Raw genomic sequence first — 17326 nt, forward strand, 5'->3', positions numbered from 1 at the left:
GTTTGCTACTTCAGTTGGTTTAATTTGTTGTTTGTATTGAGCTGCAATGTTGATTTAAGCAATTGGGCTCAAATATTTTATGCTATCTTTTTTGTTGTTATTGTATTAATTTATTTGATTTTCTATCAAAACGTGGCTTATGAATTTAATGAAATTTGACCTAAACTTTTTAAACTCTGTGTCCACTCTTTTAAAATTATCCCACACCTTTCTAGCTATATCTTTGCTTCAAGGCGAGTCAAGGATAATTCATATGCTTACTTTCACAAAGTCGAAAAGAATGGTTTGAATTCCCGATTTGAGTTAGTTTCTATTGGAGATTAAGTGGCCTCCAAAATCTATCCTATCTTAAGCAAGTATTTGTCACTTGATCTATATCACTTCAGGGTATAATATCTATATTTCATGAAAGTAAATAAGATGATATTCATCCCGTTAAGAGTTGATTACACCTAAAATCTTATTAAGTGATAAAGTCTTCTAATATTATAAATATGACATCCGTTGTAGCAATATACGTACAATTTCACAAAGAAAATAATCAACAAAATTGAGAGTGTTTCCATTAGAGCCATCGTCCTAGACTCTGGGTTTTGGAGTGTGATAATTATTAAGAACTCTGGTAGCCCTCTCGGTGCGGTTCGTAAGGCGAGTTTCTAGATATTGTTGAGCTTCCGCTTGAGAGGTAAGTGTTGTAACTTTCCCATTTAATTCCTATAATTTCTTAGTCAATTCATTTTAAAATATATTACCTCTATTATACGTAGTACAACATATAAGCTAATGAAGAGATAGTCTTGTCCACCTAAAATGCCCTTAATTTTTACTTAATTATTCCTTGAAGTGTGGTTGGTGTATATAAATTTAGAAATCGCATCGTGTTAGGAAGATATGATAGAATATTTGCAATATCTTATAGTTAGGCAAGATATAATTCCTAACTATATTTATGTTATTATCTTATGCTAGGATAATTTAGTTTCCTAGTTTAAGTTTATCTTCCTTGGAGCTCAAGGGAACGCTTGTATAAATATTGACCTTGTTTAATGAGAAAGGCAAGCCATTGAATCATAATATTATCATGGTATCGGAGCTAAGGTTCCTTCAATAATAAAATTAAATTTTTTTTTCGACCACCATGGCCGACACACCACCGCCACCGCCGCCTACTAAAATCGAGCCTAATTCTCCCTATTACCTTGGACCTCAAGATCGTCCGGGTGATTTTATTACTTCTCAAAGACTTAAACTTGACAATTTCAATGAATGGTCTCACGCAATTTATATTGCATTGTCGTCGAGACGCAAATTTGGTTTTCTTGATGGCACAATCACGAGCTATGCTCCTCCTTGCACAAAAGATGATTGGGTTACGATACACTGCATGCTCGTCTCATGGCTTATGAACACCATTGATCCGGAGGTCCGTACTATGCTATCAAATTATGATAATGCCAAAAAGCTATGGGATGACTTGCAAGAACGGTTCGGTCTTGTTAATGGCCCACGTATTCAACAAATTAAATAAGAGATTACTCGCTGCGAGCAATCGAAATCAATGCCAGTCGCGGTGTATTTTAGCAAGCTATCGGTGCTTTGGGATGAGCTTGATAAACATGAGCCACTGATTGGATGCAAGTGTGGCAGGTGCACTTGTGATGTGGGGAAGCAGCACGCAAACCGCCGAGAAGGAGACCGGCTGCAACAGTTCCTTCTTGGTCTTTACTTGGAGTACTATGCTGCACTTCGCTCCACGCTCTTATCGCAAGATCCGCTGCCAACATTGAATAGAGCCTTCCAAACCATAGCCCAAGAAGAACGTGTTCGGGGTATTGCGAACATCAAAGAAGAGTCGCCCGAGGTGGCTGGGTTTGCCGTTCGAATGGAACCCAACACCAAGCCGCGTCTGTCCCGTGCCGAAAGAGTAGCCTTGGTGTGCACGTATTGTAACAAAAAGGGTCACGATTCAACTACATGCTTTGATAAGCATGGTGTCCCTGCGTGGTATATTGAGAAGTATGGTTCGAAAGATGAAAACAAGGGGGCTGGCCGTGGGAGATCTGCACCTGTCAAAGCCAATGCGACCCCCGCCAACCACCCACCTGCAGCCGCATCTGCTGCTCACCTAACCCCCGAACAGTGGCAGGCCGTGATGGCCGTGATGGGTAATGCTATGCCTCCTTCTAACCGTGTCAATGGTAAGTGGATAATTAACACCGGTTGCTCGCATCATGTAACCGGTGATATATCTCACTTATTAAATTTGCGTGATGTTCCCTCATGCAATGTAGGCCTTCCGGATGGTAATAATGTAGTCGCCATGAAAGAAGGGGATGTTAGACTAACGAACAAAATTACTCTCTATAATGTTCTTTTTGTTCCTAAATTAAATTGTAATTTAATTTCGGTTTCACAATTGTGTTCAACAAATAATTGTGAAGTCATAACTAACTCATCTATATGTACTATACAGGACCAACGCACGAGGGAGGTGATTGGCACGGGTGATCTTAGGGATGGACTATACTACCTTCGAGAGGAGGCATCTCTTGCAACAATTTCGGTTGACGACACCTTGAGACTTTGGCATAGGCGATTGGGTCACCCTTCAGAAAAAGTTGTAAAATTACTACCTTTTCTAAGTAATTCTAGTGGTCATTTAAATAAAGATTGTGAAGTGTGTCATCGTTCTAAACACACTAGAGACAAATTTCCTTTAAGTTCCAATAAAGCTTCTCGTATTTTTGAGATTGTGCATTGTGATTTGTGGGGGCCATATGACAAACCTTCTTCTTGTGGAGCGCATTATTTTTTAACCTTGGTTGATGATTATTCTCGTGCAGTGTGGATATATTTATTGAATAATAAAACAGAGGTGTTTAAAATATTTTTGTCCTTTATTGCCATGATTGATAGACAATTTTCTCAGAAAATTAAAATTGTAAGGAGTGACAATGGCACCGAATTTTTTTGTATGAAAAATTATTTTCTTGCCCAGGGTATATTGTTTCAAACCTCATGTGTAGGAACACCTCAACAAAATGGGAGGGTAGAGAGAAAACATCAACACATCCTTAATGTTGCTCGTGCCCTTCGTTTTCAGGGGGGGTTGCCAATTTCTTTTTGGGGGGAATGTGCTTTAGCGGCCGCTCACATCATAAACCGTACCCCATCTATCCTTTTAGGCAACAAAACTCCCTATGAAATGTTGTTTGGCTCCCCACCTTTATTTAATGAACTTCGTGTGTTTGGTTCATTGTGTTTTGCTCATAATCAAAAGGCAAAGAGTGATAAGTTTGCAAGTCGTAGTCGAAAATGTGTTTTTGTTGGGTATCCCTTTGGAAGAAAGGTTGGTATTTATTTGACTTAGACAAACGGGAATTTTTTGTGTCTCGTGATGTACGTTTTTTTGAGGATATATACCCATACTTGGATGTTGAAACCACCAACATTGATACTACAACTGATGAGTTAAATGCCACAATTACTTTAGGGGAAAATATGGATAATTTTTCCATCATTGATGATGGTGATGATGGGCAGTGGCAGCCTCCTTGTGCCCCCATCACACACGACCAGGCTGCTGCCCCTCCCCCAGCCACGGCAGCAGCTCACGACGAAGATGTGGGGGCCACGACTCCTCCCTTAATGGGGCGTGGCCACCGCACAAAAATTCCCTCGAGCAAATACAGGGACGACTTTGTCACTCATACTCTTGTGGCTCGAAATAGTCCATCCGGAGCATCACTCAATCCAATTTCTCCACCTCCCTCAGGTATGCCGTATCCTATAGCACATTATGTTAGTTGTGATAAGTTTTCTGCGAAACACCGAAATTTTGTTGCAGCTATAACAGGTGGCTCAGAACCTCGATCTTTCAAAGAGGCAATGCAAGATGATGGGTGGAAATTGGCTATGAAAGAAGAGATGTGTGCTCTAGAAAATAATGGCACATGGACCTTGGAGAAACTCCCTCCCGGGAAAAAGGCTCTTGGCAGTCAATGGTTGTACAAAATAAAATACAACTTTGATGGAAGTATTGAACGCTTGAAGGCAAGGTTGGTAGTCTTTGGTAATCACCAAACCGAAGGCATTGATTATGATGAGACTTTTGCCCCAGTTGTCAAGATGACCACGGTTCATGCTTTTCTTGCTATTGCCGCCTCAAAGAATTGGGAATTGCATCAGATGGATGTTCACAATGCATTCCTTCACGGTGACTTACATGAGGAAGTATACATGAAGCTTCCCCCAGGCTTCACCACAGATGAACCGGGTCTTGTTTGTCGTCTTCGAAAATCTTTATACGGCCTCAAACAAGCTCCTAGGTGTTGGTTTGCCAAACTCACTACGGCATTAAAGGAATATGGTTTCATACAATCCTACTCGGATTACTCCCTTTTTACTTTCACAAAGGGGTCGGTTCAACTTAATGTCCTTGTTTATGTGGATGATTTAATTGTTGCAGGGAACAATTCTATGGCTTTGAAATTGTTCAAAAATTACTTGAGCACTTGTTTTCATATGAAGGACTTAGGTGTTCTAAAATACTTCCTTGGCATTGAAGTTGCGCGAAGTAGCTCGGGTTTATTTCTATGTCAACGCAAATATGCATTGGATATAATCTCGGAGACGGGTCTATTGGGTTCGAAACCAGCCGCCACTCCCATGGAACAGAACCATCGTTTGGCGCGCCACACAAGTCCCCTGCTGGCAGACCCCGAACCTTATAGAAGGTTGGTTGGACGCTTGGTCTATTTGGCTGTCACTCGGCCTGACCTTACCTACTCCGTGCATGTACTCTCGCAATTTTTGAAAGCCCCGCAGCAAGCTCACTGGGAGGCAGCAACTCGAGTGGTTCGATACTTGAAGAGTACTCCAGGCCAAGGTATTCTTTTGCGGTCCGACAGCAACCTCACCCTCAATGGGTGGTGTGACTCCGACTGGGCAGCATGCCCCCTCACTCGTCGCTCATTATCTGGGTGGTTGGTCTTCTTGGGAAACTCACCGGTTGCTTGGAAATCTAAAAAGCAACCCACGATTGCAACTTCTTCTGGGGAAGCTGAGTATCGTTCAATGTCGGCTCTTACGATGGAAATGAAGTGGTTAAAGGGTCTTCTCTTCAGTTTGGGCGTGCATCATCCTCAAGCTATACCAGTTTTTTGTGATAGTCAAGCCGCAATTCACATTGCTCAAAATTCGGTTTTCCACGAGAGAACGAAACATATAGAAGTTGATTGTCATTTTGTAAGGGATGCCATTCAAGAAGGTCTAATTGTTCCTCATCATGTTCGAACGAATGAACAGTTAGCAGACATATTTACAAAGGCTTTAGGAAAACCGCAATTTGATTACCTTCTTAGCAAGTTGGGCATCTTTGATCCAAGTGCTCCAACTTGAGGGGGGGGGGGTGTTAGGAAGATATGATAGAATATTTTCAATATCTTATAGTTAGGCAAGATATAATTCCTAACTATATTTATGTTATTATCTTATGCTAGGATAATTTAGTTTCCTAGTTTAAGTTTATCTTCCTTGGAGCTCAAGGGAACGCTTGTATAAATATTGACCTTGTTTAATGAGAAAGGCAAGCCATTGAATCATAATATTATCACATCGTATATATATGTATCAGTTTTAATGTTATTACTACTTCTTGTCTTCAATTTATAATGATTGCAACACACTTTTTTTTACGTACTATACGTTATTTGAGAAAAGTGGGTTTGACATGATTGAACACACTTAAAATAAAGTTGAGAGATATTGTTATGAGTATAATTAAGAGTGTCATGAGCTTTTTAAATAAGGATGATAATACAACTTTTACGAAAAAAAAAAAGAAAACAATTAAACCTACATATCTATAATTAAAAGAAAACAATTTGTGTAAAAAAATCATAATAAGATTTCAACATGACTATATTTTATTCAACGTATAAATCAACAAATAAATTAAAGGTGATGATCAAATAAATGTGAATAGTGCAAATATTTTCAAATGTTTCTATCAAAAGCAAATAGAGGAAGTATATAGCTATCTCTTATACGTACTTCGTATAAGTGAAGAGGGGCTTTAGACTTTTAGGTAATAAATTTTACTTTTCCAAATTACCTTTGCTCGCTGTTTTTTTTTTTTTTAAATTTCAAAAATAATAATAATTATGATTTCATCAATTGTTTTTTCAATAACAATTTTTATTTTAATAATTTGTTTTACTAATAATTTTTTTTTCCTATCAACTGTTTATAAAAATTTGATGCATCCACTAATATTTACTCCCTTTGTCCTTTAATTACATTTATACTTCTCTCTCTATTATGTGAGGAATAAATGTTAGAAATTAGAATCTAATAAAGGGACGGAGGGGGTATTGTTTTTTCTTTTAGAATAAAAAGGAGAATAAAGCCTAATAGGTTCTTATATTATGCACATTCACTGTGTATTTCTTAGCTTGTGCTCTGTAATGTAGGAAAACTTTTGTATACACCCGGTTTTCAGTAATTTACTGTACATCGGGTACACTTTTGTCAGATTTAGTGTCACTTTTGTCAAATTTAGTGTCACTTTTGTCAAATTTATCAATAAAGCATAAGTAACTCTTATAAATGTCACGGTAACTTTTGTGTGTTTTAGTGTAACTTTTGCACATTTTATTGTCACTTTATAACGGATGTTCACATCCGTTTTATTTAAAAGTTTGTAATGTAATGCTCCAGAACTTAAGTGACTGATTAAGAAAAAAAAATAAAAATTCCCCCGTTTTTATTTAAATGCCTCAGTTTGATTATGACACTGTTCATAGGCATTGCTTTGACCAATGTTTGTGTTGTATAAGTAAGATAAAATATAATCAATAAGTATTTGTTAAATTATTATAATAGTCTCAAAGTATATATATTTTTCAAATATAAACTTTCTATAATCTATACTTATTGATGATTTAAGATATCATTAGTCAAAATACGTTATGCATTTACAAGTATGTCAGTCAAAATGGGACACTTAAATAAAAACAGAAAGAGTACGTATTCCGTACTTTTAAAAAAATCCGTACTAGTTTAACAAAAGATACCATCATTGAAATTATCAAACGTTTGGTTGGATAGTTGTGTTCTAATTGTCATACGACTATACAAGAGACACATTGTGGAAATTTTCATTCACAAAGACAAAACATAAACAAATATTTGACTTATTGAGAGTAGAGTATATGCGTATAAGATTACGGAGTAGATTCCGGAGAATGTGTAAACATGTTTTACATTTAAATAATACTCGTATTTAATCAGTCCAATTTCCTCACTAATCAATTACTACTCTCTTCTACCTTAGCTTAGCTTCTTCCTCCTCTCGACGTGGGTTAGTAAGTTTCTCTCTTTCTCTTGTCCATTATTACGTATTACATTGTGGATGTTACATTATCCTCTTTTATTATAATAAAGTAATAGTGGAAAAAGGTTAACAATATCTATTCATATATAATTTCTGTTTTAGTTTGTATGAGTTAATAAGATTTAACACTTTAGTTCTATTATTTTTTGTTTTAAATATACAAAACACCTTTTACTTTATATTTCATATTTTTTTGTTACACTCACATTAGTACATTAGTCATATACCATTATACTTGTATATACACTCTATATCTTATTACATTATTCACTTTTTTACACTCACTCCTTCAAGACCCCTTCTCTAGTTGCTTTAATTTGTGTGCAAACAATAAATGTTCAAAATTTTACGCAACAAAGATAAAATATACTCGTATATAATTGGGGAAAAAACAAAGATGCATATATAATATGGGTGTCCGAATATGCACATTTTAATTTTTGTTGGAGGTGATTTCTTTTTATTATTTCTGAAATAAGATCAAATGTGCAACATAACATCTGTTTCAAGTATATGCACATTATATTTGAATAAAGAATAGTTGCATATCAGCACTTTAATCCTTCTCCGTTTATATATATGATGTTATACACTGTTAAATTTAATAAATATACAATACAGGGTTTTTAAAATATAAGGGCAATAACGAGTTAGAAGATAAGAGAACAAAAAAAGACACATCCATGGTGAAAGGACAACAATTAGAAGTGCTAAATGCACTAGATATAGCGAAAACGCAATGGTACCATTTCACGGCAATTGTGATTGCTGGTATGGGATTCTTTACAGATGCGTATGACTTCTTTTGCATCTCCCTATTGTCGAAGCTTCTCGGTCGCATTTACTATGATGTACCCTGATAAAAAAAAAAGCCAAGAGCTTTGCCTATTGTTAGAGATAATATCGGAAAATATATGTGTGATATATTTTCCGTATTAGGTTTATTATATGTTAAGATATTATTTAGTGAATATATCATTAGGATATATGGTATATCTTTTGGGAAGATTGTTTCCTATCTTATTAGCATAGGTTTTGTATAAATACTCAACCTATTGATGAATAATGATCAAGCAATACAAAAGCCATTCTATTTTATATTTCTCTCTAATGTGTCATGGTATCAGAGCGGGTTAGATCTTGGGGTTTCACAAAAATTTCCTCCTGTCGGTGGGTTAGAAAATTAAACCCACCGGTGGGATAAAACTTTAACCAAAGCTATAATTTTTTTTGTTTTTTTCTCAATAATAAAGAATCATGCGTGATGCTTGCTCCAATATAATCATGGGAGGAAGTTTTTGTTGAGTTTGTGTGATGAGGTGAAAACAAGGGTCTCAGCTTTGACCCATGATTTAATTAAAAAAAAAAAAAGTTTTCGGCTCTCTTGTGTCGTGAGACAAGATATATTTGGTTCTCCTTGTGCCGTGAGACAAGGTTTGTGAGTTGATTTGAGCATGATTTTGCTCCTTTGGATATGAGTGTGGTTTACTTTGAAAAACCAATAAGAGATTTGAGTGTGGTTTATTCTGAAAGACCATTAAGAGATTTGAGCGTGGTTTACTCTGAAAGACCATTAAGAGATTTGAGTGTGGTTTACTCTGGAAGACCAATAAAAGATTTGAGTGTGGTTTACTTTGGAAAAACCAATATTTGATTGGAGCTCGGTTTTGCTCTGGAAAAACCAAAAAAATTGTTATTTGCAGGTTCGAAAAGAATGACGTTCCTGTTTGATTGATGACTGATGAGTTCGAAAAGATAAAACGTTCTCATCGTTGAAAAAGAAGAAACAAAAATAATTGAAGGCGACATCACAAGAGTGTGCATCTCGGCTTCAACAATTTGAAGAATTTCCAATCGCAACGTTCGTGTTACTGCCGTTACGATTGCGGGAGGGTGTTAGAGATAATATCGGAAAATATATGTGTGATATATTTTCCGTATTGATCTTATTAGGAGAATAATATATTTAGGTTTATTATATGTTAAGATATTATTTAGTGAATATATCATTAGGATATATGGTATATCTTTTGGGAAGATTGTTTCCTATCTTATTAGTATAGGTTTTGTATAAATACTCAACCTATTGATGAATAATGATCAAGCAATACAAAAGCCATTCTATTTTATATTTCTCTCTAATGTGTCACCTATCAATGTCTCTGCTGTTGTTAGTGGAGTTGCGATTTGTGGTACTCTAGCTGGCCAACTCTTCTTCGGTTGGCTTGGAGACAAGATGGGGAGGAAGAAGGTGTACGGTATCACCTTGGTCATGATGGTTTGTATGTCTACTGCCTCTGGTCTTTCCTTTGGGAAAAGTGCTAAGGGTGTTATGACCACCCTTTGCTTTTTCCGTTTTTGGCTTGGGTTTGGTGTTGGAGGAGATTATCCTCTATCTGCCACCATCATGCATGTTTGAATATGCTAACAAGAAGACTCGTGGAAGTTTCATTGCCGCTATGTTTGCCATGCAAGGTATGGGTATCTTGGCCGGAGGGATTGTTTCCCTAATAGTTGCGTCGGCGTTCGAGGCCAAATTCAAGCCCCCTGCTTTCAAAGTCAACCCTATCGCCTCCCTACCACCAAAGAGCGACTACATTTGGCGCATTGTCTTAATTTTTGGTGCCATACCTGATGCCACAACATACTATTTGCATATGCAGATGCCTAAGACTGCTAGGTACACTGCTCTTGTTGCTAAGGATGCTAAGCAAGCTGTTTCAGACATGTCCAAAGTCCTAAAGGTTTAGATAGATGCCGAGGAGGAAAAGGTTGACCAAATAGCAAAGAATGAAAGGAATCAATTTGGGTTGTTCACAAAAGAATTTGCTAGACAATACGGTCTTCGCCTTCTAGGAACCACTAGTACATGGTTCTTACTAGACATTGCATTTTACAGTCAAAACTTATTCCCAAAAAGATATTTTCACCTCCATAGGGTGGATCCCACCAGCAGCAGATATGAATGCTATCAGGGAGGTGTATATGGTATATATCAAGAGCTCAAACCTTGATTGCTCTATGTGGAACCGTCCCTGGCTACTGGTTTACAGTCGCTTTCATAGACATAATTGGACGTTGGTGGATTCAAATGATGGGATTCTTTTTCATGACTGTTTTCATGTTTGCCATCGCCTTCCCCTACAAATTGGCAACAAAAAGAGAACCGTATTGGGTTCATTATTATGTATGGGCTTACCTTCTTCTTTTCTAACTTTGGTCCTAATGCCACTACCTTTTGTGGTGCTCGCAGAGGTTTTTCCAGCTAGGTTAAGGTCTACTTGCCATGGTATATCAGCAACAACAGGAAAAGCTGGGGCCATAGTAGGTGCATTTGGCTTTGCGTATGCTTCACAAGAGAAATATCCGGCTAAAAGAGATCATGGTTATCCAACTGGAATTGGGAAGAGTAAGTCCCTTATCGTTCTGGGTGTAATTAACTTCATTGGCATGTTGTGCACTTTAATGGTTCCCGAATCTAAGGGTAAATCACTTGAAGAATTAGCAGGAGAGGTTGAGATCGATGAAATTGAAGATGAATGTAAGGATTCCGCGTGATTAGATGTTAGTGGTATTATATTATTTGCTTTACAACCTGGTATAATTTAATTTCTTTTCTTGTATTGCTATGTTTTAATTTTCTATTCCTTGTCAATGTTGATTTTTTTTTTTTTTTGCTTTTATTTTCTAATGGAAAATTTGTAAATAACCACTCAAAAAGGGGTCCTATTTTGAAATTACCACCCATTAAAACTTTTATTTTAAATTACCACCCCTTAAATTAAAAAAGTTTTCAGATTACCACCTTTTTTGGATTTCCGGTGAAATTTCCGTTTGAGGGCCCCACATTATTAACTTCCCTCCTTTTTTTATCTTCCTTTCCCTCGACCTAACCTTCTGATTGTTACATTAAACTCAGAAAAACAAATTCTCTCATCAATTCCTTCAATTAATTCATCCAAAAGCATCAATCTTTTCTCTTTTCCTTCCTTTAATTCTCTATCAAATTCGCAACTACCCCTACCCCTAAAGGGTTGAATCAAAACCCTAACTCTTTTTTGTTTTTTTTCCTGCAAATTGAATGCTTTATTCTCCTTCATTTCTGCAAGACATAATCTAAAAACAAATAAGGAACTAGCTTACAACTTTATTCAACAATTAATCATTCAAATCTTTCATTGACAAAACACAACACATAATATACAATTATTCAACATAATAAACAATTATTCAACAAAATTGGACACCATCAAGTCGAATTAGTAGAAATCTAACAGAAACGCCCAATTAATTTCAGACAGTTAGCCTAATTGCAAAAAATAAAAACTCAATTTAATTACCCCAAGAACTCTAATTCCTAAATTGGCGAAAAACCCTAAATTATGAAGTTGTGGATTCATAGCTTAGATGCGAATTGAGAGTATGAACTTCAGTGGATAAATTCTTCACACAATACCAGCTGAAAGTTGAGGAAATTTGGTTGAAATTGGGGCAAAAGTTGCGATTTGAAGTTGGAGAATTTATAAACAAAAAAAAAATAAAATCGAGGAGAGAGAGAGTCAAAAGAGTCAAATTAGCCGTTATTAGTCGTTGTGTGGGCCCTCAAACGGAAATTCCACCGGAAATCCAAAAAAAGGTGGTAATCTGAAAACTTTTTTAATTTAAGGGGTGGTAATTTAAAATAAAATTTTTAACGGGTGGTAATTTCAAAACAGGATCCCTTTTTGGGTGGTAATTTACAAATTTTTCTAAATTTAATTTGATAAATTTTGTTCTTATTGTAGTAGTTGGTTGCAATGAAAATTCTAATATCCTTTAGTTCCACTCTTTTATCCTTCTAAAATGTGGTACATCAACAATATCTTAATAATTTTGAATTACATAGTTGTGAAGGTTGTGCATTATCTAATTTATCTGCATGACATGGAGTTGTATAATTATCTTGTTAATTTCTAGTTTCTTCGATCAAATTGCTTTGTGTGTAGGTACATGTGCGCGCGTGTGTCGCGAAGCTTCTCATGAGGAAGTTGATCAAATTTCTCGATCTAACAAAAAGCCTGAACGAATAATCACGCATTTAAAATTAAATAATTTATCAAACCCAACAAGAAACTCAACTTAATCTATCTTTCGTCGTTTTAATTCCATGGGTAATCAAAATACTATTGTCAATGAGCTCTCTTTTCAAGACCTTATTGTTACTTACCTGAAGCAAATTATTTTTCAATAACATTGTGCATCATTTATTTATATAAATAGTATAAAAGTCAAATTTAAAATTGCATATACTCCTATCCTTATATGTAAGGATTAGTGAGACAGTCAATTTGGAATGAAGCATAAAAGTATCCTTATGCATCATGTATATAGAAACTAGAATATTACAATATGATAATTATAACAATGATCCGAAACACCGCTCGGGCCACACACTAGTTAATGTAAAAAGTCAGTAGAGATAGCTTCTTAGAACATTTAATGTTTATTATAAGGAAAATTCTTATAATATTTTTTAAGAAGTAGTTTTTCACAAAATTTGAAATGTATATCATAGTTTTTTTTTTATAAATAATATAAAAATTAGTATTTTCCAATATATTATTAGTTACATTATTATTTAGAACTTTCATTTATTAGAGTAGTAATAAATATGTAATTCTATCTCAATTTTATATTAAAAAAGTGAATATTCTCATTTGAAGTACTCCCTCCTTTTTTAAGTGTTACACTTTGACCGGTACATATATTTAGACAATTTAAATTAATTAACTTGAATAAATTAAGAGGTATTAGGTAAGTGGGGTAGTTGGAGTATTTACAAAATTGTTATAGAAAAATAGTGAGTTTGATAGGTTATTGAAAGTAAAAGTAATGAATGTGTGAGGGAAAAAAATGAAGTAATAGTGGATTCGTATAGGACTATGAGTCTATGAGATAGAGGAAAAAATCGACCGTATTTAGTAAGTTTATTTGTAACACTTAAAATAAACTGGGTATATTTTAATCAACGTAAATAATACCAACGTACTTCGTAAAATAAAAAAGGGAAATTCTCATTGGTAGCAACAAACTATTGCACATTCTCATTGGTAGCAAATTTTTTTTAAAAGTCTCTTAAATAGCATTAGTAATCTAATTATTCTCTAATGTAGCATTATTTTACTAAAACTAACATAATTAAGTTAATTGGACTAACCATGGTTACATAATTTCCCTCCAACAGAATTAAAACAATTTCCCTTCCCCCCAAAACTAGGGTTCTTATATAAAACTCCTATTTCCCCAAATTTTCTAACTTCCATCTTCTTCTTCCTTGAATTTTGTTTCCCTCTTCTTCTCTGTAATTTTTTTCTTGCGAATTAAGCTAGTTGATCAGATGGTGGAAAAGTGAGAATATAGCCCCAAACAGCAGGGTCCGCGACCAGGCCGCAGGAGGAGGCAATGAGCCGCGACCAGTCCACGGACAACACTGTCCTGCCTAGCTGAGGAGCAGCAGGCACAAAAGGTGCCGCAACCAGGCCGCGAGAGGAGGGGTCGAGAGAAATTCTACTTTGCATACCCCAGTTTGGATAGATTGGTTGGTCAAGAGTTTAAGTGCTCTCTTTTTCTTCGCATTCTATACCTGCGAACAATAGAACGATTCTATACGATGAAATCACTTGGACATTTGCTTGAATTATAATCTTCTTAGATCATACGATACGATATGAAAATTATTGTTAAATTCAGATTACTTGTACCACCTTTTACTGCGGAAAACTTCCAACTCTGGTTTACCTCACATGACAGCAGAAAATTAGGGAAAATAATATGTAGAGCTGAAGATCTTCAAACTAACTCTGAATACAATTATTACAGAATCTTAGCAACTTGTAATATTTTGTTGTTGTTAAGAAAACAAAGAAATCTGTCACACAAATTAGAGAATGGAAAAACACCCCATTTACATACAAGTTGTAGAGGCCAAAATTGACATCTATGCATTCGCTTAATACGAGTCACAAATAATAATTGGTTCACATCAATCAGTTCATATGAGCTATGAGGATGTTGTGGGTTACATGTAGATAATTCCAACGGAAAAGAACAGCACAAGCCACAAAAACACATCTTTGATAAACCTATAATAACATTTAAGCTTGGGGAAAAGGCTACACTTAATTAACAGTAAATCATTTCAATAGAATAATAAACACTCTTCCATAGATACTCTCTCTAAATTCCTTACATCTACTGAAATAAATTGTACCTTCTAAAAGTGTAAGGACTGGTCTACATCTGTCAATGCCAAGAGTGGCATTAAAACTCTTAACAAAGTTTGACTTATTAGAGTCACACTTTGTTGCAGTGTTGAACTTATGCTTTGTCCACCTAGATTGTTCTCCAAGCTTTGCAAGCCACAATATAATCTACCTCCTTTTCCAACCTTGTCCATTTGCTCCATTGCTTTCTTAAAGGTAAATTCTGAATAGGCACCACATGCTTTCCAAAACAGAGAGAGCATTAGTGGACCTGGAAATGCTTTCTTCCAATTGGCAGCCAAATGTTTGGTGCAGTATCTCCTATCAACATCTGGCCAGACCTTGTCCAGTGCAGCTTCAATACCCTGTTAATTTGGCAATCAATATCAGTCTAGATAATGCAAAAAAAAAAAAAAAAAATTATGCAATTTAACATAGATTTATAGCTACAGAAGTATACCTTTTGCCTATCTGAGATGATGCACCAGCTCCTCTTCCAGTTGCTCTTAGTAGATCTCTCAAATGATGAACAAAAAAGCTCCATGTATCTGAATCTTCAGTAGACACAATTCCCCATGCAAATGGAAATAACTCATTGTTCCCATCTAATGCAATAGCAGACAATAGAACCCCCCCATAATTCCCTTTCAAGTGAGTTCCATCAACTCCCACAAAACCCCTAACTCCATCCCTTAGCCCATCCAAACAAGGCTTAAAAGAAATGAAGATTGTGACAAAAGCCAATGGCCTGTCAACATGAGTTGTTGGATTCCATACACAAGTAGCATCTGAACCAGGGTTAGTTCTCCTAATCATCTCACAATAACCAGGCAAAAATGCATAAGATTCATCAAAGCCACCATGTATCTCTATTAAAGCCCTTGCTCTGACGCGATACAATGTACTAGTAGCCATTTGCACATTGTATCTATTCCATAACAAAACATTCAAAGCCTTACCAGATATATCATTATTAGCTCTAATGTCTTCTAACAGAACTCTGCTTGCCCACTTTGCAGTTACCATAGGGTTTTTTTATCTCCAAACCCAAGCATGTGTGATCAGGATTTTTAATAGACTTGATAGCCCAAGTGAACCCATCTGTCAGTTTGGAAGCATGGAGCCTCCACTCACAACCTTCTGCAGAACAATACACTGTGTAGATGGAATTATTTTCCCTATCAGAAGATGGAATTATTTGCCCTATGGAATTATGTACATTGTATGCAATAATCTCTAACAACATCTCTTAAATGTTGTTTGTCACAAAAAAGTTTCCATGGTCTTAGTTCTATTCTCCCATCTTCTTCTCTATCAAACACTTCTCCATTTTTATAAAGCTTTGCAAAGTAATTCCCATCCCCATCATCTTCTATATCATCATCTACCCAAACATCATCTTCATAGGGGTCATAGTTATCACATACCACCATATCATCAACATCACTTAGTTGCATATCCTCTTCATCATCTAAAGTTTCAGCATCACTAGAAGAGTTATTGACTTGTCCAAAATGGGTGAATGGTGGATCTTCTTCTTGGTCAGAGTCCATATCCAAATCTTCAAGTGAAACTATGTCATGTGTTCCACCATTAGATATAGACATTGAACTACTAGTAGCTAACAACCCTTTTCTCCTAGCTGTTGTATTTGACACTTTCTTTCTTAACACTAGTGTTTTAGAGGATAAGGATGAAATAGGTTCAAGTTGCAATGGTAGTGGAGGGTAATCAGATTGTTTATGTTTCCTTGGACTTCTTCTGACCACTCTAACGCCTATGTCTGCTTCAATCTCAGGCCCATTTTCAGGTTCACTAGCACCTATGTCAGTTGCAATCCCTGAATCAACTCCTTCTGTGTCCCCGATTTCAAGCCCCAACCAGTACTCAAATCCCCTTCCCCTCCCTCCAGTACCCCTTCCTCTCCCACCCCCTCTCCCTCTACCCCTTCCCCTCCCTCTATCTTGGCCCCTTCCTCTCCCTGTACCTCTCCCAACCCCTCTCCCTCTATTACCAACTAACTGAACATCTGCATTCAAATTATCCTCATCCTCAATTGGTTGATCCCCTAACTTCACCACACCTCTATATTCACCCCTACCCCTACACCTCCCACCTCTAGTTTTGACGGTATCTCTTTTTTGAGTCAAATCACCCATTTCATCCAAGTTAACAGAGACTGAAATACCAGCAGATTCTGTAACACCTTTCATTTGTTCCTTAATCCGTCTTGCATTCCTAGTTGTCCTTAAAGCCTTAGCATCTTTAAAAATTTGACTTGGATTATTAGCATCATACACCCATATGTGTATCTCATTCTTTCCAGCAAAGTCATAGAACATCTTCATTAAGTCCTGATCACTATTAAGATAGTGGTAATTTTTGTTATGCACATATCTAAATGTAGGGAATTTGGGCATTTCAATACGTCGTTCAACGGCATAATCCCAATAATCTATGATCACTTGATAAGGTTTGTCTTATCGATGTCCTGGACAACAACATCTACATCACCACTTCTAAACTTGAATTTCAACACAATAATAGCATCACCCATTCTGCATTTATTAAACCAAATACACATCTCAATTCAACATGCAACATTAACTCAATAAATTCGTAACATTCAACTTATTTTGGACAGAACTAACAACCCTAAAAATACACAAGAATTTCTCCATTACAACCA

At 36.1% G+C, this 17326-nt stretch overlaps 2 protein-coding genes and 1 pseudogene across 2 annotated transcripts; 2 read left to right on the forward strand and 1 right to left on the reverse strand.

Moving 5' to 3' along the window:
- Positions 1-1138: 1138 nt before the first annotated feature.
- On the forward strand, positions 1139-1528 carry LOC145632516 (uncharacterized). Its single transcript, XM_081684888.1, has one exon. It carries the CDS (start codon positions 1139-1141, stop codon positions 1526-1528), a length of 390 nt encoding a protein of 129 aa, XP_081541014.1.
- A 6551-nt stretch (positions 1529-8079) lies between these two features.
- On the forward strand, positions 8080-11225 carry LOC145632517 (putative inorganic phosphate transporter 1-3 pseudogene; annotated as a pseudogene).
- A 3423-nt stretch (positions 11226-14648) lies between these two features.
- Positions 14649-15663, reverse strand: LOC145632518 (uncharacterized). Its single transcript, XM_081684889.1, has 2 exons — positions 15088-15663; positions 14649-15002 (listed from the first exon to the last, which is right to left on the reverse strand). The coding sequence occupies exons 1-2, from the start codon at positions 15661-15663 to the stop codon at positions 14649-14651; spliced, it is 930 nt and encodes a 309-aa protein (XP_081541015.1).
- Positions 15664-17326: the final 1663 nt, after the last annotated feature.

Source organism: Chenopodium album, chromosome 5 (assembly GCF_948465745.1).
Source record: "Chenopodium album chromosome 5, dcCheAlbu1.1, whole genome shotgun sequence".
Classification (NCBI taxonomy): Eukaryota; Viridiplantae; Streptophyta; class Magnoliopsida; order Caryophyllales; family Amaranthaceae; genus Chenopodium; species Chenopodium album.